Raw genomic sequence first — 22305 nt, 5'->3', positions numbered from 1 at the left:
CAGGGGCTCCATGATGGCAGTCTCACTCTCCACCTCTCTTTTCTCTGGTTCTCCCTGAATGTTGACTGGTTTCACTCCCTCCTATTGTAGGCAGGCCAGAATTCTCCATGTGTTAGGAGGCATGACCCTTGATAATCTAAGCGTAACAACTCTAAGGGAAAGGATCTTATCTTTTCTCCAAGATTCATATTATCAATACTAAGGACAAACTGGTCAGTTGTAAGTGGGACCTGTGACCCCCACCTCATGCCCAGAAGATGGGGATGAGAAAGCTTTCCAGGAAGACCAGAACAATGACTACAGAATCTCCTGCAGGCTCTGGGCTGGATTCAGACTCTGTTCCTATTATTTCTCAGGGCAAATATAGAAACTTCTATGTTAATCCCACCAATGATTATTGTTTTTCCATACAACTTCTAAATTTCTTTCTCCATTGGCATTCATCTCTGCACACACTGAGAACATTGGCAGATAATCCATTTGCATCACCTTGATAGTTTTGGTTTTTGGTTTTCAAATGAAAAGGAAAGAATCAAATCAATTTCAAAATTAAAATACTATGCCCTACAAATATTGTTTATTCTTAGAAGAAATTGTTTCTGCTGTTTTCGGATAGTTCTCAGTATGTGGGAAAAGAAAAATATAGCAAAAAGGAAGACGCGGAACCAGGAGTCTTTCCCCTTAATAGGAAGAGAGTTGGGGTCTTTTGAGCAGTTAGCTCAGTGACTACCAGTAGTCTTAGAAGTTTTTTTTTTTTTTTTTATGTGGTTGAGCTGAGCCTAAGGCAGAGACCATCAGCAATCATTTGAACACGGGCTAATGGAGATTTGGGGAAGGACAAATGAAGTACAATAACTTAGGTCACACTTCAAGCAATGCTACCCACATACCAAGAAGAGTACAAGATGGAACCTGAAAGCCACACCTGAGTGATCTCATAACTCTGGAACCCTTTGGCAAGGGGAAAGACAAAACAAGAACCAGCAAGAGCAAAGCAATTAGAGATGAATTTTCTATTAGGTCTATGGAATGATGTTTACTTGTACATGTCTTTGTGAAACAGAATTTTTTTTAATTAATCCCGGTGATCATAAGACACATATTGGCCACATGCAGATTAAAAACTTCTAAGACAAATGCAAGTTATAATTGAATACTTTCACCTGAACGAAAGAGAAAAGAATTATGCCTCTATTGGTGCAGTCTAAAGTGTAAGGACATTAATGATCAGAACCAGGGCTTTTATAAGGCACAAAATATGAACCCAACAGGCATGGTCTCCCCTCCCTATAAACCCAAATGGAGACTCAACTCAGCATATTCTGGAAGGTACTGAGATATAGTCAATCCATTCCTACTTACGCCTACCATTTGTAAACACATCCTAATTTTATAAGAACATTTTTTTAAGTAAACTTCACTCCCAGTTTGGAGCCCAACATGGGGTTTGAACTCATGACCCTGAGATCAAGAGCTTAACCACCCAAGTGGCCCAAAAGGACACTTTTTTTTAAGCAAAAAAAAAATCTGTCGATCTTCTCATCAGAGACAGACTAAATGTTATTTTATAGGAGAAAACTTGTTGTTTTATTAAAATAAATAAGGATACAAAACATGAGTAGTCTACTAATCTGGGGAGGGGTGGGAAATATGAAATTGAATGGCTGAAAAGAAACAAACTCATATATTCTTATTTGTGGATCTTGGTGCACCTGTTGTCCCACTGCACATCACAGCATCATTATCCAATAAGTGCTTTAACTGTGGTCCCCCCACACTCTGCTCTCTTTGACAGGCGGTAAAATATGTCCACAGAAGTCAGCACATGATTGGGTCTGGAGACTCCCCGGGAAATTTCCAACTGGACATTGATATTTCAGGGTTAATCTTCACTCATCATCCCTGTTTCAGCCGCGAGCATGTTTTGGCAGCCAAGCTGGCCCAGTTATATGACCAGTACCTGGCAAGACACCAGAGAAACAAGGCAAAATTTCTTACTGACAAGGTACACTCTTCCATTCTTACTGTCGGATTGGTTCTTCTGATGAGCCCAAGCAACAAAGACACTTTCCTGCAGCAAACTTTCTTGCGCCTCTTTCACATGCTCCCTTGGCCTAGGATGTACGATAGAATGTTCTACCTACAGGCAAAAGGAGGGATTTGGCAATGTACATTTAATGTGTGAAAATTCGGTGGCACACAGTCGGCTTAAAGAGAAAAGTTTGTGCAAACAGTGCAAGTAACCTGACCTCCCAGGAGCGGGCATTAAATGGAAGATATGTGGCTGTGTCTTGCTTGTGTGACCTCAGATGCTGAGACCGTTCATGGCTTGGGCACCTCTCTGTCCTTAGAGACATTCTCATTTTCACATGTACTTTCCCATAACATGGTACCCAAACACAAGTCAGTTGTTTCAAATGATGCTCGAAGATATGGATCTCTGGCATTGACATGGGCTTTTCTGGCTTAATTTTGACCATGGGCAACTTTCCTCCCATGCCTTGGCTTCAAACCTACTGCCCAAATAAGAGGTAACTCCACCATACCTCCTTTTATGAGTCTATGATTTTATGATCGGTTCACAAAAATATCAGTGTATGTCCAGGACCCAGAAAGGTCCGCTTTTAGCCTTGAAAGAAACCTTATTTTTGAGACACACACATAAAAGTGACACTTGTCATGAGCAATTTGATTATCTGGGCTACAGAACAGGGATGGACATACACTGTTCTTTATTATTCCTTTTCTTTTTTAAGAATAGAAGAAATAGGGGCGCCTGGGAGGCTCAGTTGGTTGAACATCTGACTTCGGCTCAGGTCATGATCTCACCGTTAGTGGGTTCAAGCCCCACATCGGGTTCTTTGCTGACAGCTCAGAGCCTGGAGCTTGCTTCGGATTCTGTGTCTCCGTCTCTCTCTGCCCCTCTGTTCACGCACTGTCTCTGTCTCTCTCAAATATAAATAAATATTAAAATTTTTTTAAAAAGAATAGAATAAATAGCTCTCTGTCAGAGTTCATTTTGGTGAAAGTGTGGGAACAGCTGGATGCCTGAACACCCATTCACAGACTTGTTGGCATCATTTTGCCCTGGAGAGGTGGGTGGTTTGGGGCATGTAATTTGCAGTAGGCAATAGAGTTTCTAACTCAAAACTTTTATCCATTTTTTTAAGCTCCAAGCTCTAAGAAATGCTGTTCAGACAGGACTTAACCCGGAAAAAACTCATAAGTCTCTTGATACGACCCAAAAAACTATCAATGAGTATAAATCTGAAATTCGGTGAGTATAAGTCTGTCGTTGTAACTTCTACTTTTTCTTCCCTTGTTAGATGCATACTTGTTGAAAGCTTTTTTTTTTTTTCGTTTTTTCTGAATGCACTGAATACATGAGACATTGAGTCAAATGAAATAATGAGATATATCCGTCATATTAACACCAAATTTGAAATCCAGTAAAAGAATGAGGATGTGGATATTGTGACTCACACACTCCACTGATGTAAATGAACATCGTTACAGCCACCACTTTAGAGAGGAGCCCGACCACACGCTAGCAAAGTGTGGAAAGTGCCCACAAGCTGGGACGCAGAAATTCGGGATTTCATAGCATCATTTACAAAAGTGAGGAACTAAGAATAACCCTATCCCAGAATGAACACGTCTGGTATAGTCTTACACTGAACATCTACACCACAGTTAAACTGACTTAGATCTCTGTGTACCAATATGGATAAAACAACGTTGAGTGAAAACATCCAGGTGTTAAGAGGAGACTCGCTGTGTCATATGGCTCATGAACCCTAAAGAATACCCAACACAACGCTCGTCTGTTGTAGGCACACCCGTGTGTGGTACACTTGGACAGAAAAGACACAGGTGCCGGCTGCTTCCTCTAGGGAGGGAGAGAAGGGAATGAAACTCAAGAGGTCTTCACCTGTAACTATGACATTTTGGCCAAAAACAAATGGCCCTGAGTAAATATATCAAAATGTGAACAAGTGTCCCAATTATATGTGACATATATTTTTCTATTTGGGGGCATTTTTCATAATTAAAATTCAAAAATTGAAGCCTGATTATTGCCAAACAAGAAGGAAATACAGAATGTAGAAGGTGACTATCTTCTGGAGTCCCATCCCTCAGGGAAAATCACGATAAACAGATTTCTCCACCTGTACATACACGTGTATATACTCACGCACACATACACAGATGTGTTTATGTGTTTGTATTTTGTTTAAGGAACCATTGCATTTACCATCTCACAACTTGTTTTCTATGCAAAATGCATCTCAGACCTTTTCTTATTGCAGGACATCTAGGTCCGTATCATTATTTAAAGGCTGACATTGTATAGATGCTATGTCCCCTGTTGAGAGGCATTTGTACTGGTCCTATTTTTTATGCTGAAACTGTGCTCTAATTGACATTCCTGTGTGTATATATATTTATGTACCTGTACATTTCCACAGGATAAATTCTTAGAACAGGAATTAATTCTTTTTACAACCGAGCCTTCAGTTAGTTCTTCCAGCAAAGTGGAAATTAGTGACATTGAGATATTGTCATTGTAAATGCATGAAGAGTATATTTTAAAATAAAAATTCTTGGGGCACCTGGGTGGCTCGGTCAGTTAAGCATTCGACTCTTGATTTCAGCTCAGGTCATGATTTCACAGTTAATGAGTTCTGCTTTGTCAGAGCCTACTTGAGATTCTCTCCCTCTCTCTCTCTCTGCCCCTCCCCTGCTCGCACTCTCTCTCCCTCTCAAAGTAAATAAACTTTAAAAAAATAAAATGAAATGAAAATTCTTATTTATGCTAAAACAAAAAAACCCAGCTGGCAGCCTCTTTGTGAAGATAATTTTTGTTTTCGCATACATTGGGTAAGAAAGGGACAAAAAGCTGTTCTGAACACAGAAGTGGTTTTCTATCGACTTGTATTTATTAATCAGCATTTGGAAGCTGGCAGAACGGTGTGTAAGGTGCACAGACCGTGCCGGGGGCCCGTGGGTGGCAGAGCCAGTGTGGTCTTTCTGCTGCCCGTGGGGATGAACAGCTCTGCGGCTCAGCATTTCTGGCCCCGTGAAAGAGTGGGTTTTAGTCTTTTACTGATGTTTAACTATTGCTGAAACCAGTTCAAAGCAGACGGCCTGTTCCCACATGTCCCCTCAAGCGGGCCCGTGTGCGGCTGCTGACCTGACCAGAGGCCGGGTGAGCCCCCGCCGGGCATCGGCCGAGTCAACAGCCAGCACAGCTCCACAGCAAGCATTTTCCATCATTTTCCATCTTCTTTTCTGTAAATGGCATCACAACCGCGTTGCTGGCCCTCTGAGCTGCAACCAGCTGGACAAGGAAGGAAGCACCTTGTGGGTGCAAGACAGGGAGACATTGTATTTCACTCTCCCTACTGGCTCTTAACCCTCAGACCTACTCAGACTTGAACATGTAAAAATTCTGCCACCCTAGAGCCCCATCTGGCTACGGCTTTCTCTCTGTGTTTCCCTTCACAGCCAAACTTGTGGCAAACATGAACCAATCTTTCTGCTCGGCTCCCTCCCATCCCGTTCACTGGAACCCATCCTCATTCACCCACCCGCTTTTCCTCTGAGGCGATCTGGCCACGGTCCCTAGGGACCTCCGTCTTGCCAAGCCCCTCCTGCTACCTGGCCTCTTGACAGCGAAGGGCCTTGTCACCAGAGGGGACTTTTGTGATGTATTTCTTCCCCTCCCCTCCCTAGGCCACCCTCTCTTGGATGTCCGCACCCCTCTCCTTCTACCTGTCCTTCCCACCATCCTGCCTCTATCATCCTTCTCTGCCCAGCTTCTAAATGTTCTAAGTCCCTCACAGGGTTTTTCTTTTTCTTTTCTTTATTAATCTGCATTTCCTCCTGAGAGGAATCCAGTCCCGTGGTTGGAAAGATCATCCAGAGAGGCCAGTGAACTCCCAGAGTTTCACCTCAGGGCTGACACCCTCATCCACACTCCAGACCCCATCTGCACCAAGTTTCAGAAAAGTGTTACCTGACTCCCCGGGCAAAACTGCCTTTGCCTTTTCCTCCAGAGCCCTGACCACAACTGGTCGTTAAATATTCTTTTGTGATGCTTTGCTTCTGTAGCTCAGATGTCAAATTTTTTTTGCTAAGAGTTCATTTTTAGCATTTCTGAGAAACTATTTTGTCAGGTACTAAAAAAGGAAATAGGAAATATGTCAGAAAGCCTCAACGTGTCCTAGAATTCAGTAAGATAATTTTATACTGCAGTTTTTAAAAAGGAGGCCGGGGAGGTAGCAGCTAAGGGCACAAGAACACAGACCACTTGATAGTGACAGGTAACACTTGGCGGACCACTTACCAGATGTCGGGCACAGTTCTAGCATTAACACTCCTCTCAACAACCCTGTGAAGTAGATTCTGTGAGCACCCCTAGCTTACAGATGAGGCAGGGAGAAGTTAAGTTGTTTGCTAGGCCAGCTCACAGATGAGAGACCCAGGGTCTCAACCTACAGAGTCAGGTTCCAACATCTGTGCCCTTAACCACATGCTTCACTGCTTCCCAAGAAGAATGTTTCTTAGTTCATTGCTTTCTTGTTTCTGTGAGGTCTTCAGAGAATCCCGAATCTTGGCCACCCAACCACTAACTGGCTGTCGTCTTCCACCATCTTCTTTTTCCGGAGCCAGCAGTTGAATGACTGGGAACCTAGACCTCTGTGCTTCTCTGTACCATCTCCACAGACTGGGTCATCACAAGTGCAACCTCCAGACTCAGGTTTCCTTCTGGAGGTCAGGAGGTGCTAATTCATGGGACCCTGCCTCCGTGGTTTTCTACGGCACTATCTTAGGCGAATCTCACCTTGTATATTGTAGTCATTTATCTATGTATCTGATTCCTGAGCTAAGTTGTAAATTCCTTGAGGACAGAGACACTTCCAGTCTTAGACATTCTGAATCACCTGGAATGACACCTGCTACTTGCTCAAGAAAAGAAAAATTGTCTAGTTAACTAATTGATTAATAGCATAATAGAGTACATTTGGGTTCTGGATTTGACTATCATTCATAGAGAGGGCTTAAAGTAAGGGATTGAATAATTCCCAAGCACTTTAAATAATGGGAATAAAAATGAAAACATTTCCAACTGATGCCTCTTCAAATCAAGCTAAAAATATTTTTAATCTAGTTAGCACTGAAAACTCACCAAGGCGGGCAGCGAGCAACATTAGAACTTGTGATTTGTGTTAACAAAGACAGATTTTAATGTTTGTTGTTAACGGGGACAGTAACATTTTCCTATGTCTACAATAATTTAGTCCATGAGAACTGAGTTTACTGGGCCTCTTATTATTATAACTTCAAAGGTGGCTGTTTGTTTAAGGGAACATAGTATTATTAATAACAAGTTCAGAAGGTGATTTAGTTTAACTGACTTCAAGTTCACCTAGAGAAAACCAAATCAAATAACCTCTTGAAACAGATTGGCATCCTATGGTCTTCAAATTTCCACTCATATTTTTGGATTTCTAGTACTTAAGAAGTATTATAGGTATCAGATTAAATATCCAGTCGCTACAGCATTATTAATTTCCTTTTTAATTTACACACCTACCTGCATAACTTTTTAACATATATCAACATGTTCAATCTTCTAGGCAAACAAGAAAACTGCGTGACGCTGAACAAGAAAAAGATCGAATGTTGCTTAAAACCATCATAAAAGTTTGGAAGGAGATGAAATCCCTTCGAGAATTTCAGAGGTTTACAAATACACCCTTGAAACTTGTTTTGAGAAAGTAAGCTTTTTTCAAAGATTGTTTTATTGAGAAAATGTGTAAAACATGGGTACAGTTTGAAAAATAATTACAAATAGGAACGCCTGGGTGGCTCAGTCAGTGGAGTGTCCAACTCTTAATTTCAGCTCAGGTCATGGTCTCACCGTCATGGGATCGAGCCCCGCGTTGGACTCTGTGCTGAGCGCTGTGGAGCCTGCTTAAGATTCTCTTTCTCCCTCTCCTTCTGCCCCTCCGCTGCTCACACCCTCATGCTCTCTCTCTTAAAAAAATTTTTTTGAATAAGAAATGACAAGTAAATAACAATATGACCACTCCCCAGGGAAAGAAATAGGACATTACAGGCACCTGAGCAGCCCCTATGTTCTTAACCCCTCCTCCTTCCCCCTTCATCCCAGAAGTTACCATTTTCCAGACTTTTATGATTTCCTTGTTTTTATTTCTAGGTTTTCCATCTACCTGTAATTCCTAAAAATATGTAGTTTAATATCACCTGTATTTGATGGATCCACAACTGAGATTAGGTTGTATGTACTCTTTGTAATGTGTTCTTTAATACTGCATGAGATTCAGCTACTTTATAGCTATAGTTGATTTACTATATGCATTCATTATATGAATACAACAGAACTTGTTCACTTTACTGTTGATGGACATTTGAGTTGATTCCGTTTCTCGTCTATTACAAGACAGCACTTCTATAAGTACTTTATATGTGTCTTTTAAGGTACACGTGCCTAAGCGCTCCTGAAACATACCCAGAAGTGAAATTGTTGAGTCTTAGGAGATGCGCCTCTCTAATACTCACGTGCTGATTACACTTTTCCAGAGTGGTTGTGCCGATTTATACTTTGAGCCGTGTTCCTGTAGGTCCATATCACTCGTGCCATCGAGGTCACCTGGTTTATCGGTCACGAGGTCCGATAGCATGGTTTAATTTCTAACTTCCCATTCATAAATTGTCCACTTTGATTTCCTCTGTCTGTTCAAGGCTTTTGTAGATTTTTGAACTGAACTGTTTGCCTTTGTATCTTTTTCATAATTGGTAGGAGTTTGGCATCTATCCTGGACATGGGCCCTTTGTTGATGTGCATTGCAGATCCCCTCTCCTACTCTGTACTTGTCTCCTTATTCCCTTCTGCTGCTTTTTCATGATAGAAATTCCTCATTTTACACAGATACAATACGTTCATCTTTTCTTTCATGATTGGTGTTTTTGTATGCTGCTTTAGAAATTGTTCCCCTGAGTCAAGTAGATGTTCTATTATATTGTCTCTATAATCTTTGTAGTTTTATGTTTCTCATTCGTCTTTAGTCCGTTTGGAATAGATCTTTGTATATGGTGCGGAGAAAGTATGCTTTGATATCAGGTATGCTACCTAATCCACTAGACTTTGATACATGATTAAAAGTAGAGTCATCGCAACAAAACCATATTCTGTATATTAATTAAAGAGTGTCTCTGCTGCTGGTTTTGGTCCCTTCCTGACTGTTTGTTGAAAGTAAGTGTTATGCTATACATCGACATGAAAAGTAAAAAATATGGGCAATTATCTGATACTTTACTTTGAAGAGAGTCATGCTTTAGCCAAAGATAGCTGCAAATTGTGATTTTTAGGGTTTCGTAAATTTTATAAATTTCATAATTTTCATCAGACTCAGAAACCATCCTACAGTTCCTGGGACAAAGACAAGACCGTGCTTCCTGAGGGCAGGGATCTGGTCGCCATTGGGTATCTGGTCCCAAACAGAGAAGCTGCCACTTGGTATTTGCTGAGTTAATATTAGCTGATGAAAAACAGATCCAAGTAGTCTGTCCCACAGAAACCACGGATGTCTCCCAGAAATTCCAGAGTTTCAGCTTCCGAATTCCATCTTCCAGGCTGCCCCTCCCACCCAGAAGCAGAACCTATTTACCTAATTGTTTTCTCCTTCTTTCCTTCAGTTTAAGATAAACTAAAATTTGTCAGAAATTTACCCTTAAGGTCCCCTCTAGGTGACACTTTTTGTGATACCTAACACCCCTTCTTCCTATAAGTAGCTGCCTCCTAAATTTTTTTGGAGTGCCCCTTTTTACACCCTTGATTCACCTAGCCACCTTATGATACGGCATAATTTTTTTTCCTGCAAAAGTCATAGGATTTCAGCTAGTTTATTTATGCCTCTACAGAACAGAGAGCAAGGCAAATGGTTCTCTATATGCCAGAGATGGAACATAATTTATGAGCCAGATTTTCTCCGATGTTTATAAATTTCCAGTGCCATTGTGTTTCCCGAGTGACTTCTTCAGCAGGATCCTAGAGCTTTAAGAACCTGTGCCTTAGGGGACTGCTAATTGCTAACCCACCAGGCCCCACGTGTAAGTAAGCAAGCACGTGTACATAAGCAAACCTGAGTCAGCCTTAGGCACCTGAGTAAGTTTATCTGAAAAGGACAGGATCTTTAGGAGTAGAACCCACAGGCCAGACTGCATTGATCGCTAAGCCTAGGCAATTTGCTGCAACAAGTCCAAAGTGCTGGGCGGGAGTGTTTGGGTGACATGTCTATCACCTCCTTCCGGGACAATCACACTGCTCGGTAACATACCACACTTGTTTAATCCCAGGTTGACTCAGCCACAGCGCCTTTTTGGCAGGGGATCTCACAGAACTAATGTTACACCAAGCACACTATGGGGAACGCTGCTTTGGGCTGGGCAGAGCTCCTGATAAAGTATCAGCAGAATCGTCAAAGAAAAACTCAAATTGTCAATCTAAAATCAGAACAGCAGTTTTGGGGGCTCGGTAGTAACATAATGAAATGGTTTCTCAGAGATTTGAAGCATGAATAAAATAAGTACAATGAAACTCTACCATTACCGGTCGGGAGTCTACAGGCACTGACTGTGTCATATTGCCATCTGGATCACTTAGCTCAGAGTGGCATTGTTGCTTGGCGGCAAATAGATTGGGCCCATATTCCAGCTCTTCCACTCACCAAATGTGTGTTCTTGGGCACGTTACTTAATCTCTCCGTGCCTCAGTCTCCTTGTGGGTAAAATGCAAATGATAGTAGTATCGGCCTTGCAGCGTGGTGAGCTAACATGCGCAAAGCTTTCAGAGGAGGACCTGCCCCCCATATGGGTATTTGCTGTTATTATTACTCTCTTACTGAATTTCAAGAAATAACCAAGGTCCTGTAAATTATTTTAAAGGGAAAAGGTTGACCAGAAAGCAGATGAAGAAGCATACGAAGCAGAAATTCAAGCCGAAATAAGCGAGTTGTTGGAAGAACACATGGAAGAGCATGAGCAGAAGATGGAAGCGTACAGAGCCGCATACCAGCAGTGGAAAGCCTGGAAGAAAGCCCAGGTTTGTCGAGTCACTTAGCCTTGAGCAGGGCTGACCTTGGGGACCGGAGGCGTCTGGGAGGCCACCACTTGAGGCCCGAGGAGGGAAACTGGACAGGAAGACTGGGGTCCCTTCTGGCTCTACCCATTGAATGTAGGGTAGTGATGCTTCTAGGCTTCCCTGGAAAATCATATAACTTTGCACACATAATCCTGCAACGTTGAAGCCAAGGCAGTAAGTTATAGATCGGGTGAATTGCAATGCCGGCCCACAAGACTTACTTTAATTTCAAGATGTGTTCTTGGCCTTTAGCCCCAATATTAATGATCCCGTGAATAGCTAATGTTTTTCAGCTCTTTCTGGGTCCCAGGCACTGTGCTAAGTGCTTTCCAAGCATTACCTCATTTCAGAAGCCCTGGGAAGAGTTTCCTATGATTGTCCCCATTTTGGAGATGTGAAAACTGAGGCACAGAGAGGTCAAGAGGTTTAGTAACCTGCCTGAGTGCCCACCACTACTTGAGGTGGGGCTAGGTTTGCAGCCAAGTCTATCTATCTGGTTCTGAAGACTGTGGTCTTGAGTGAAATTCCAAAATTACTATTTGACATTAGATTGCCTTTTGCCCAACAGAGGGCCAAGAAGAAGAAAAAGAAGCAAGCAGTCGAAGAGCATCCTGAAGAGGAGATGGGGGAGCCGTATCCTGAGGAGGATCCGGTGAAACCGGTCCCGCCGGAGCCCACCGATCGGGCCCTGATGGAGCACCAGGTGAGGGAGAGGGCAGCCCGGAGCAGGAGGAGGCCTGGGGAGCCGCTGCTGGTCCCGGAGCTGAGCCTGGCAGGGAGCGTCACGCCCAACGAGCAGTGTCCCAGGTGAGCAGACGCTCAGTGTGTAAGTGGGGGTGACCTGTGATAGGCGCTCGTGGGTGGGCAGGCATGCGCTACATGGAGGGTATATCTCCCGACTGACACATTTTGATCAGGAGAGCCGTGAACTCTGTAAGCAAGTATCATATAGATTGAACTCTATGAAACTGAAGATGTGTGTCCGTATTTTGGTGATGTCAAATGGTTCCCCTACGTCAGGTATCCCCACTGGTCACTCAGGAGTACACCAAAAGAGGCTGCCTGTAGGAGGCACTCTTCATAGCCACTGCCTTTGTGGCTTTTGATGTAGAGCCTTTATGTGTAACAGCAATGGGTCCTCTGTCCACTGACCTGGCACAGACACGCAGGTCTGTCACTGACCCTCGTTTTCACCTGCCCCAGAGGCCAGCTTCTCTCTTAGAAGGCCCCAGAAAGCCTCCCAGAGGAATTGTGGGTATCCCCTGTAGCCATCTGATGCCTGTTCTCCAGATTTACATAGAAATACATTTCTAGTCATTCATATGATGCCTAAGAGAGAACCAGTCAGAAGCCCCACTTTCTGCACGTACATCTATACATACAATAAATTCAGTCACCCTCAGACATAATTAGGATGTGGGGATTCATTAGGATGTCCGTTTAAGACTTCCTGCAGCCTCCTTAGTTTCAAACTTCTGTTAACGTACCAATAATGTGTTTTTTTAATTGTGGCTTTTTTCCTCCCAATTTCATAGCATTCAGATACTACATATAAATAAACTATTCCCCAGCAATGAATTTGCTATTTTCAAGCCACAAATTGCATAACATATAATTTTATAATAAACATCCAAAATATGTAATTCCATGGGGGTTTTTTATTACATGTTTTTAAGAAAACATGTAATCGTGTTTGGGGGAAACGGGGGCTTGATTTGGCAATCTTTTGTCATGAGTCTCATTTTGACTGAGAATATACACCTCTGTCTTGAATTTCTCTGTTTTCACTGGGATTTGGGACTGTGACCCAAGTTACCGCAAGCCAATGACTATGATTGACCTTCTCATCAGGCCTTCACATAAGGGTGGCCATGCAGAAGAAGGTGCCTTAGGTCTGCTCGTAGCAGGAGGTTACTGGAACAAGCCATAAAACAACTCTGAGTAAAGTCTTTGGGTGTCTTGAATACTTCCTGAAATTTGGTGTTAAATTCCTTTATAGAAAAACAACAACAACAACAACAACATTGAAGTCATTTGAACAATTCCATATCTGGGATGGGCCTAAATTACAGAGATGTAAAAAGTTAAAACTACCACCATCCAGTTGAATGGATACAGGATTTCTATTTGGGATGCTGAAAATGTTCTGGAGAAGGATCATGCCAATGGTTGCACGTCAGGAATATATTTAATGCCACTGAGCTGGGAGACACTCAAAAATAGTTAAAAAATGATAAATTTTTTAACTATTTTTGATAAAAAATAGTTAAAATGATAAGTGTTATGTTGTGTATGTCTCACTGAAATTTTTTTTTTAAGTTTATTTATTTGGGGAGAGAGAGAGAGAGAGCACAAGAGGGTGAGGGGCAAAGAGAAGGAGAGACAGAATCCCAAGCAGACTCCACACCATCAACGCAGAGCCTGATGCGGGGATCGAACCCGCAAACTGCGAGATCATGACCTGAGCCGAGATCCAGTCAGAGGCTTAACTGACCACGTCACCCGGGCACCCCTCACTGCAATTTAAAAAAAGACTTTACCACCCAAAAACCCCTGAGTGCATTTCGATTTTATTTTATTTTTCTAAGCTTTCCCTGTTCCTACCAAACTTGAGTAGCTATTGACTTAACCAATAACTGGAGCTGTGGGTGGGCATCTCTACAAATATGCACAGTAAAATTAAAGACTGTTCTTGGAGGTTTTGACTTGTTTTTTAACTTCCTGGCTATAAAGGTGATATGCTTGCCGGGATACCTTTTTTTTGGGAATTCAAAAAGCCTTTTTAAAAAAGGAACAGTTCTTAATTCCCTACATCCAGTGAGTACTCACTGTCAGAAAGTGTTAAGAAAAGCATGAATCCGGGAGAAGCGGATTTCACCTGTTACAATATGCTATTACATGTTTTTTTTTTTTTTACTCTGAGTCAGTCTTTATTTTATTTTTTATTGCTTATTTTTTTACTTGATCCAGCAATATAACTTTATTTTCATTTTTATTTAAATTCTAGTTAGTTAATATATAGTGTAATATTGGTTTCAGGAGTAGAATTCAGTGATTCGTCACTTACATATAACACCCAGTGCCCATCACAACAAGTGCCCTCCTTAGTGCCCATCGCCCATTTGGCCCATCCCCCCACCTCCGGTCATCAACCCTCAGTTTGTTCTCTATCGCTAAGAATCTCTTATGGTTTGTTTCCTTCTTTTTGTTTTCCTTCCCATATGTTCATCTGTTTTTTTCTTAAATTTCACATACGAATGAGATCATATGGTATTTGCCTTTCTCTGACTGATTTATTTTGCTTAGCATAATACACTCCGGCTCCATCCACGTCATTGCAGATGGCAAGACTTCATTTTTTTTTTTTTAATGTTTATTTTTAAGAGAGAGAAAGAGACAGAGTGAGAATGGGGGAGGGGCAGAGAGAGAATGGGAGACACACGATCTGAATCAGGCTCCAGGCTCTGAGCTGTCAGCACAGAGCCCCATGAGGGGCTCAAACTCACAAACCGTGAGATCATGACCTGAGCCTAAGTCGGCCGCTTAACCGACTGAGCTACCCAGGCACCCCAAGATTTCATTTTTTTGATGTCTGGGCTGAGTAATATTCCATGGTATATATATGTACCACATCTACTTTATCCGTTCATCAGTCAATGGACATATGGGCTTTTTCCATAATTTGGCTATTATTGAAAAAGCTGCTATAAACATTGGGGTGCATGTACCCCTTTGAATCTGTATTTTTGTATCCTTTGAATAAACAACTAGTAATGCAATTGCTGGGTCATAGAGTAGTTCTATTTTTAACTTGTTTAGGAATTTCCACACTGTTTTCCACAGTGGCTGCACCAGTTTGCATTCCCACCAATAGCGTAAGAGGGTTCCCCTTTCTCCACATCGTGCCAACATCTGTTGTTTCCTGTGTTGTTGATTTTTATGCTATTACATTTTTAGGATAAAACATCCCGCCCAAATATAAATGACTACTATCCCTTATGGATTGAATTCACTCCAACTGCAAGGACTATGTTTCTGTTTAGTTAAAACTTCGGGGTGCAGGGGCGCCTGGGTGGCTCAGTCAGTTGAGTGTCCAACTTCGGCTCAGGTCATGATCTCACGGTTCATGAGTTCGGGCCCCGCCTCGGGCTCTGTGCTGACAGCTCGGAGCCTGGAGCCTGCTTTGGATTCTGTGTCTCCCATTCTCTCTCTGCCCCTCCCCCACACGTGCTCTGTCTCTCTCTGCCTCTCAAAAAATAAAGAAAACTAATAAAAAAAATTAAAAACTAAAACAAAAACTTTGGCGTGCAAACATAGGGCTTCTTTGAAAACAATTAAACACACTGTAATACGGTGGATGATGCTTGGACCACCGTTCTTCTGTACCCTGTGGCCTTTTGAGTGCCCGTTTCTTAGTCCGTATCAAATTTGTTATATGATGCTCCTTGAGACTTGTGGCTGATTTGGTGCAACGAGAGGTAACATGAGCGGCAGGGTCACCTCCAGGTGTCTTGTTCTGTTCAGTGCCCATTTGTCAGACACTCCATTTTCCCCTGGTCAATGACTAACCCATCTGCGATCGGTCTCCTCTGGCAGGGTGGAGGTCTTGCGAAGGGAGGACGTCAAGAGACGCTCAATATATCTAAAGGTGATCTTCAACGACAAAGAAGTGTCCAGGACCGACAGTCGGCCCCTCGGGGCAGACTTCCGAGTTCACTTTGGACAGATTTTCAATTTGCAAATATTCAACTGGCCGGAGAGTTTGACACTGCAGGTATGCATTTTAATTACAGGCACTGTCCCAAGCATTTTTTTGGTGATCACAGGTACCAGATGGTTTTAAATCATCCATGGGCTACGCTGGTGTCCTGATAGATTTTCAAGGTGAACAGAAGGTCAGTCTCCCCTGAGGCGCGTCTGTCCTTCCGGTCAGGGCAGAAGGAGATCTGTTTCCCTGCTCACCTCCTGAAAATGCTGGCCACGGTGCCTCAGTGTGTACCTCAAGATGGAGAAGGGGGATGAGAAGTAGGGGCTCCCTGGCTTTTTCATCAGAGTACTTCAGTATCACTGTCTGCCTGGGTCCTAGCATGATATACCTCAGAAATCAATATTGCCATAATCAGGGGCGCCTGGGTGGCTCAGTCGGTTAAGCGGCCGACTTCGGCTCAGGTCATGATCTCGCGGTCTGTGAGTTCGAGCCCCGCGTCGGGCTCTGTGCTGACAGCTCAGAGCCTGGAGCCTGTTTCAGATTCTGTGTCTCCCTCTCTCTGACCCTCCCCCGTTCATGCTTTGTCTCTCTCTGTCTCAAAAATAAATAAACGTTAAAAAAAATATATTGCCATAATCACAGGTGGCTATAGGCTATAAGATCCCCCCAAAATAAATTGCACCGCTAGCCTAAAATCCCACCATTAGCAATGTATTTATTTGGGTCTGTTTTAGTTTCCTAGGGCTGCCCCACCTAAGCCACATAAACTTGGTGGCTTAAAACAACAGACGCTTATTTTTTCACAGCTCTGGAGGCCCTGAGGTCTGAAATCTAGGCTTCAGTAGGACCATGCTCCCCGCAAAAGTTCTAAAGGTGAATCCTTCCTTGCCTCTTCCACTCCTGGTGGCCCTTGGAGTCCCTTGGTTTGTGGTAGCGTCACTACAGTCTCCATCTTCACGTGGTCATCTCATTGTCTCAACCTGTCCTTTTTTTTTTTTTTGTCTCTTACAAGGACATTCTCATTGGATTTAGGGCCAACGGTAATCCAGTATGAGCTCATCTAGATGTTTAACTAATTAATTATATCTGTAAGAACCCTATTTCCAAATAAGGTCACATTCTGTGGTTCCAGGTAGACAGCAGTTTTTAGAGGACACTATTTAATCCACTGCAGTGTCCAAACTTGTTATTCTCATGGTGAATCCTTTCCTGTGATGCTAACAGAATTCTCTTTTATGACAGTAATAAGCCTGTGAACTACAGTTGCAAATATGTGGCACACGTGCCTTTGCTTGCCATCCGCCACCCACACAGAAATCACGAGTCCTCACCCGCCATTTATGCAGAAATTTCTCATTCCCATCCACCACCCTGGCAAGAAATAACTACATGACCGGGTCCTTTTCCCCCACTGAGCCTGGATATAACTCCAGAATCCTTCTCAACACTGTACTCCAGGCAGTTACTACCTATTGGTTGTAATTGACATTGTCTATAATTACAATTACAGCTGTATCATTATTAAAATATTTAAATACTTCTGTACTGGATTCCCAAAATGCCACCCTGGCCACCTAGACCCTACTTCTAAGATCCCCTGGACCTTGCCACAGCAGACTAATTAAAGGGTGTGTGAATGAGGCTAATGCCTCCGGGACCTTGTTCTCCTAGATGGCTGACATCTCTTCTGATTGGTTAACACTTGGCCATGAATATTCTTTGGCATTTGGAATATCAACCACTAGCTAGATCTCAGTCATTAAAAACCTATTAAAACTGGTAGAGGAAGGGGAACTTGGGTGATTCAGTTGGTGGAGTGCACAACTTCGGCTCAGGTCATGGTCTTACGGTTCGTGGGGTTGAGCCCCACATCTGTCTTTGCGCCGACGGCGAGAGCCTGCTTGGGATTCTCTCTCCCTCTCTCTCTGCCCCTCCCCCGCACACACTCTGTCTCTCAAAAAATAAATAAATGTTAAAAAAAAAAAAAGAATAAAACTTGATGGAGAAAGTAAATAAACACAATCTCCAGAAGCCAACTTGATGCTTTGTGGTCACCTGCCTTCAGTAATGAGGGGATGCCGGAGGCCCCTATGTGAGTCCACAGAATAGGAAAAAGTTCATTTATTCAGAGTTTGCCCGCTCATTTGAGCTCCATGTGACTCATCCCCCCCCACCCCTTCCTCCCTGCAGAGGAAAAGCTGACATGAGGAAGACCAAGATTAACAGGAGAAAGCAGATAGAGGGGCAGAGTGAAGCAAGGGAGGGCAGCATATGATAACGTGGCCAGTAGGAAGGAGAGGGAGCCCTGGAAGGGGACACCCCTCCTGAAAAGAGCACAGAAGACAGAGAGAAGGCCCTCCCCTCCCCGCAGGTGCCCATGAGAGATCAGATCCCCCACCTCTGCCCTGGCAGCCTATGGAGGCTTCTCTGCTGGGCAGCCCTCCATTTTCAGAATTACCATAGAAGGAAAGACCCTTTCCTTCTTCCACCTCCATGAGTACCAGTGTCTCATTTCACATATATTCTGAAATGGGAGGGAAGCTTTCTATCCTCTCTCCTCTTTGCCATCTTGAGACATTAGCTGGCTCGGATGTTGCAATCAAAATAATATTTTTCAAGTACTGTGAAAAAAGTAATTCTCTAAAATGTTATGAAATGGCTTTTCTAAGTAAACAAGCAAAATTTTATCCTGGGGACACCAAGAATATATTCATAGGCAGTTAGCTTGGCCCTAAGAGCTGAATCATGTAATCTTTAAAAAATCACAAATTGGGGCCCTGGGTGGCTCAGTTGGTTAAGCAACTGACTTCGGTTCAGGTCATGATCTCACTGCTTGTGAGTCTGAGACTCACGTTGGGCTCTGTGCTGACAGCTCAGAGCCTGGAGCCTGCTTCAGATTCTGTGTCTCCCTCTCTCTCTGCCCCTCCCCCACTCATGCTCTGTCTCTCTCAGTCTCTCAGAAGTAAGTAAACATTAAAAAAAATCACAAATTAAAAAAACTTTGGCTAAATTCCTAAGCTATCCTCAGAGATTTGATAACTGATCAAATCACATATCATAATGGCTCAATGGCATGATTTTTATGATTGAGTAGTGGTTCCAGATGAAATGAATCTAAGGACTATTGTATTTCAACTCTCTAGGAATAGAACAATGCCATTTGGAAATTTTCCACATAATTGCTATAAGTTTGAGATTAGAGAAGGTTCATGAATTACTGGCGGTTTTAAGAGGGTGAGAAAAAATTGCCTTGAATACATCTGTTTATGCCAGTCTTCTCAAATCCCTGACTTGAGAGCCCAACGTATTTCAGAAAGAGTTCCGAGATTCTCAAAACTTTAATGCATTCGTTGGTGACCCAACAAACAAGCCATAAATGTTCGCTGCTTGAGTGAGAGTCAACTGAGTGTCTAATCCCACGCCAAGAGTGTGGTGCAGAACTCGAAGCCCTGGGCCGGAGGGGTGCCCATGGAGCTGCCTTAGGGAGCTTTATTATTATTTTTTAATGTTTATTCATTTTTGAGAGAGACAGAGACAGAGACAGAGCACGAGCTGGGGGCGGGGTGGGGGAAGGCAGAGAGAGAGAGGGAGACACAGAATCCGAAGCAGGCTCCAGGCTCTGAGCTGTCAGCACAGAGCCCCACGTGGGGTTCGAACTCACTAGCTGTGAGATCATGACCTGACGCCCAACTGACTGAGCCACCCAGGCATCCCAAGGGGAGCTTTAAATCCAGCTGGGAGATGGAGGGAGAGAGCTACAGAGAAACAGGACCGGTTTAGTGCCCATGTCAAGGACGCTTGGCGGGATTTGATTGCAGGGTTTGATTGCGGGGAAGGAATTAATTAGAGCAACACAGCTGGACCTGGGACAGTACAAAGGAGTCGAGCCACAGCTGTCCCCAAGGGGTGGGTGAGGCTGGACTTCTCAGGACAGGGGAGAAGGCCCAGAGTCCCTCCAGAAAGGTCCTAAAAATCTCCGCAACTGAGATCTTTCCACAACAAATGTTTGGCCTTCCAAAAACATGAAATCCAATTTCGAAATAAAATAGTTTTACAACGATCACCTTCATTTCTTTATCATTCACATCTGTATCTGTCGCTATCCCCCCACCTGCCCGAACCAACAACTATCATGTGGTTCTGCTGGGTGATGCTTACGTCTTTTAGCATTATTATTTTTCCTTATGAATCAATCCTCTTGAGCTTTCATATTCTCGGCATGTGGACTGATTCAGGGGATTTTCCCTTTTAACTGAGCTGGCAGTTACTTGAGTTCCTTCCTACGTCCACTCCTGATTTCCGTGGCCCGTCCACAGAACCGCACTATCCGCGTGGGGAACACAGTCCTATTTGGAGAAGTGTCTTCGTTAGCCCTTAGCCAGCTCACTTCTGTGGTTGTTATTGGTCCTTTGTAGACGTAAGTAAGTCCAAAACAGATATTTTTTTTTTACACACACATATTTATCTACTCAATTACATGGAGCCAGGCCGCCGAGAGCAGGTAGAAAGGACAGTGACGTCTGTGGTGGGACAGCGTGCATGGGGCAAGCAAGGTAAGGTCATCTACATGTAAGAGGATGTGGGTTTGGATGGGACAGGGGCCCGCAAACGTGGAGAAGATCTCTGGGAAATAACACCTACTGATTATCTACCCCAAGACCAGCTTCTTCACATACACCATCTGATGTTACCCGAAAGAAAACCACAGGTACTATTATTCTCCCCATGAGCTTCCGAGATCCTGAGTAACTCCATCACCAAGCAGGTCAGGAGGCAGAAGAGAATTCAAACCCGGGCCTGTTTGACTCTAAATTGTACTCTCATTTCACCATTTTAATTGGGGATAATGGTAACAAAGAGCCAAGTCTCAAATCTGACCTATCTCCGCGCTCTGAGAGCCACTTCCGGGGGGAGAAGTCTCAGAAAACAGCCTCAGGCATCACTGCGTATTGAGTTGTGTGGATATTTAGTAATATCTAGTATAATGGTTACTGAGCAATTACAATATGCCAGGCACCTTCTGTGTCTAGACTCATTCCTCACGACAGTCGCACAGGAGCTGTATCATTGTCCCCACCATCCCGAAATGCGGAGAACTTAAGTATACCTGCCCTAAGGTCACGCAGCCAGAAAGCGGCAGGGCCCGGGCCCAGCGCCCAGACCCGCTCTCATGTCGACCTCAGCAGGCCGCACGCACCAGCAGCTTGTACGTTCCATCCACCAAGCGTCTTGTTGCAGAGACATTGCACGAGGCTTGGCGGAAAACAGGAGTCCCTGGTCCCTGGCACGGCGATTAGACTGCAGTGGGGAAATGGCAAGAGGAGCTGGTGACTAAGGTCCAGTGGGGCAGGAGGAGAAAAAAAATGAAGTTACCAAAAGAGGGCTTCCCTCCCAGAGGCTTGGCAGAGAAGGGGAGGAGGGAAACGAATCAGGGATTGGAGAGGGATGGTGGTTTACTTTAGGGTGTAGTCGGTTTCAGCATGTTTGTTAGTCGTGAGAAAAGCAACCAGTGCGGAAAAGACTGGTGACTTTGAAAATAAAAAAGAAAGTGGTGGGGAGAGGGACCAGACCTGAATCTGGGTCAAGACTTGACAGGAAGTTCTTTTGGGGCGGGCATGATGACACAGGGGAGGTGGGTGGGGGGCAGAGCTGTGAAGGGGCCCACGTCAGATGCCCCCAACCTTTTCAGCGAAGGAAGGGAGTCTGTGGGCACAAGACTAGGAAGGGTTTGATGCGACCCTGAGGGAAATGGGGACATCGACCATGAGGTGACTAACACACGTGAACATCACAAGCAGCCAAGCTTGAAAGGCAGCCACTTGTACCAGATCCAGCACTACCAAATGCAAGATGGGAAGCTGTTCTGCTTTGTTCTGTTCTGTTTTAAAAGCAGAGAATCATGATTTAAAATCATGCAATACAAATGGAATGTTGGGGTTTTTTTATCTATATGAATGTCCCTACATTTCTAAGGTTCATCTTCTCTGTACAATTCTAAATACCATTAGCAGGTAAATCTTCCCCAGATTGTTGAGTTAAAGCAAACAGTATTCCAAATAGAAGTAATAATAATTGCATACATCATCCCAAGTTGGACAAACATATGAACAAAACAAAACAGAGAGAACAGAAACAAACCCTTACATACAGAGAACAAAATGGTGGTTTCCAGAAGGGAGAAGAATGAGGAGATAGAAGAAATAGGCGGAGGGCATTAACATGTATAAACCTCCAGGGGCGCCTGGGTGGCTCAATTGGTTAAGCATCTGACTTCAGCTCAGGTCATGATCTCACGGTTTCGTGAGTTCAGGCCCTGCATCAGGCTCTATGCTGACAGCGTAGTGCCTGCTTGGGATAATCTCTCTCCCTCCCTCTCTCTGCCCCCTCCTCACTCATACACTCTTTCTCTCTCTCTCTCTCAAAAATA

At 43.6% G+C, this 22305-nt stretch overlaps 1 protein-coding gene across 7 annotated transcripts in view; it reads left to right on the top strand.

Moving 5' to 3' along the window:
* Positions 1 to 22305, top strand: part of CC2D2A (coiled-coil and C2 domain containing 2A) — a 148632-nt gene that overhangs the window by 62132 nt on the left and 64195 nt on the right. For all 7 annotated transcript variants that reach the window (XM_053901680.1, XM_053901679.1, XM_053901678.1 and 4 more), the window contains 6 exons: positions 1796 to 2005; positions 3171 to 3277; positions 7644 to 7784; positions 10975 to 11131; positions 11739 to 11977; positions 15767 to 15944. In XM_053901680.1, coding sequence (XP_053757655.1) covers positions 1796 to 2005; positions 3171 to 3277; positions 7644 to 7784; positions 10975 to 11131; positions 11739 to 11977; positions 15767 to 15944 — 1032 coding nt within the window. The remainder of the gene's footprint in view (positions 1 to 1795; positions 2006 to 3170; positions 3278 to 7643; positions 7785 to 10974; positions 11132 to 11738; positions 11978 to 15766; positions 15945 to 22305) is intronic.

This window comes from Panthera pardus, unplaced genomic scaffold (assembly GCF_024362965.1).
Source record: "Panthera pardus isolate Hobbes unplaced genomic scaffold, ASM2436296v1 HiC_scaffold_13, whole genome shotgun sequence".
NCBI lineage: Eukaryota > Metazoa > Chordata > Mammalia > Carnivora > Felidae > Panthera > Panthera pardus.
This window is presented reverse-complemented; position numbering and strand designations above follow the sequence as displayed.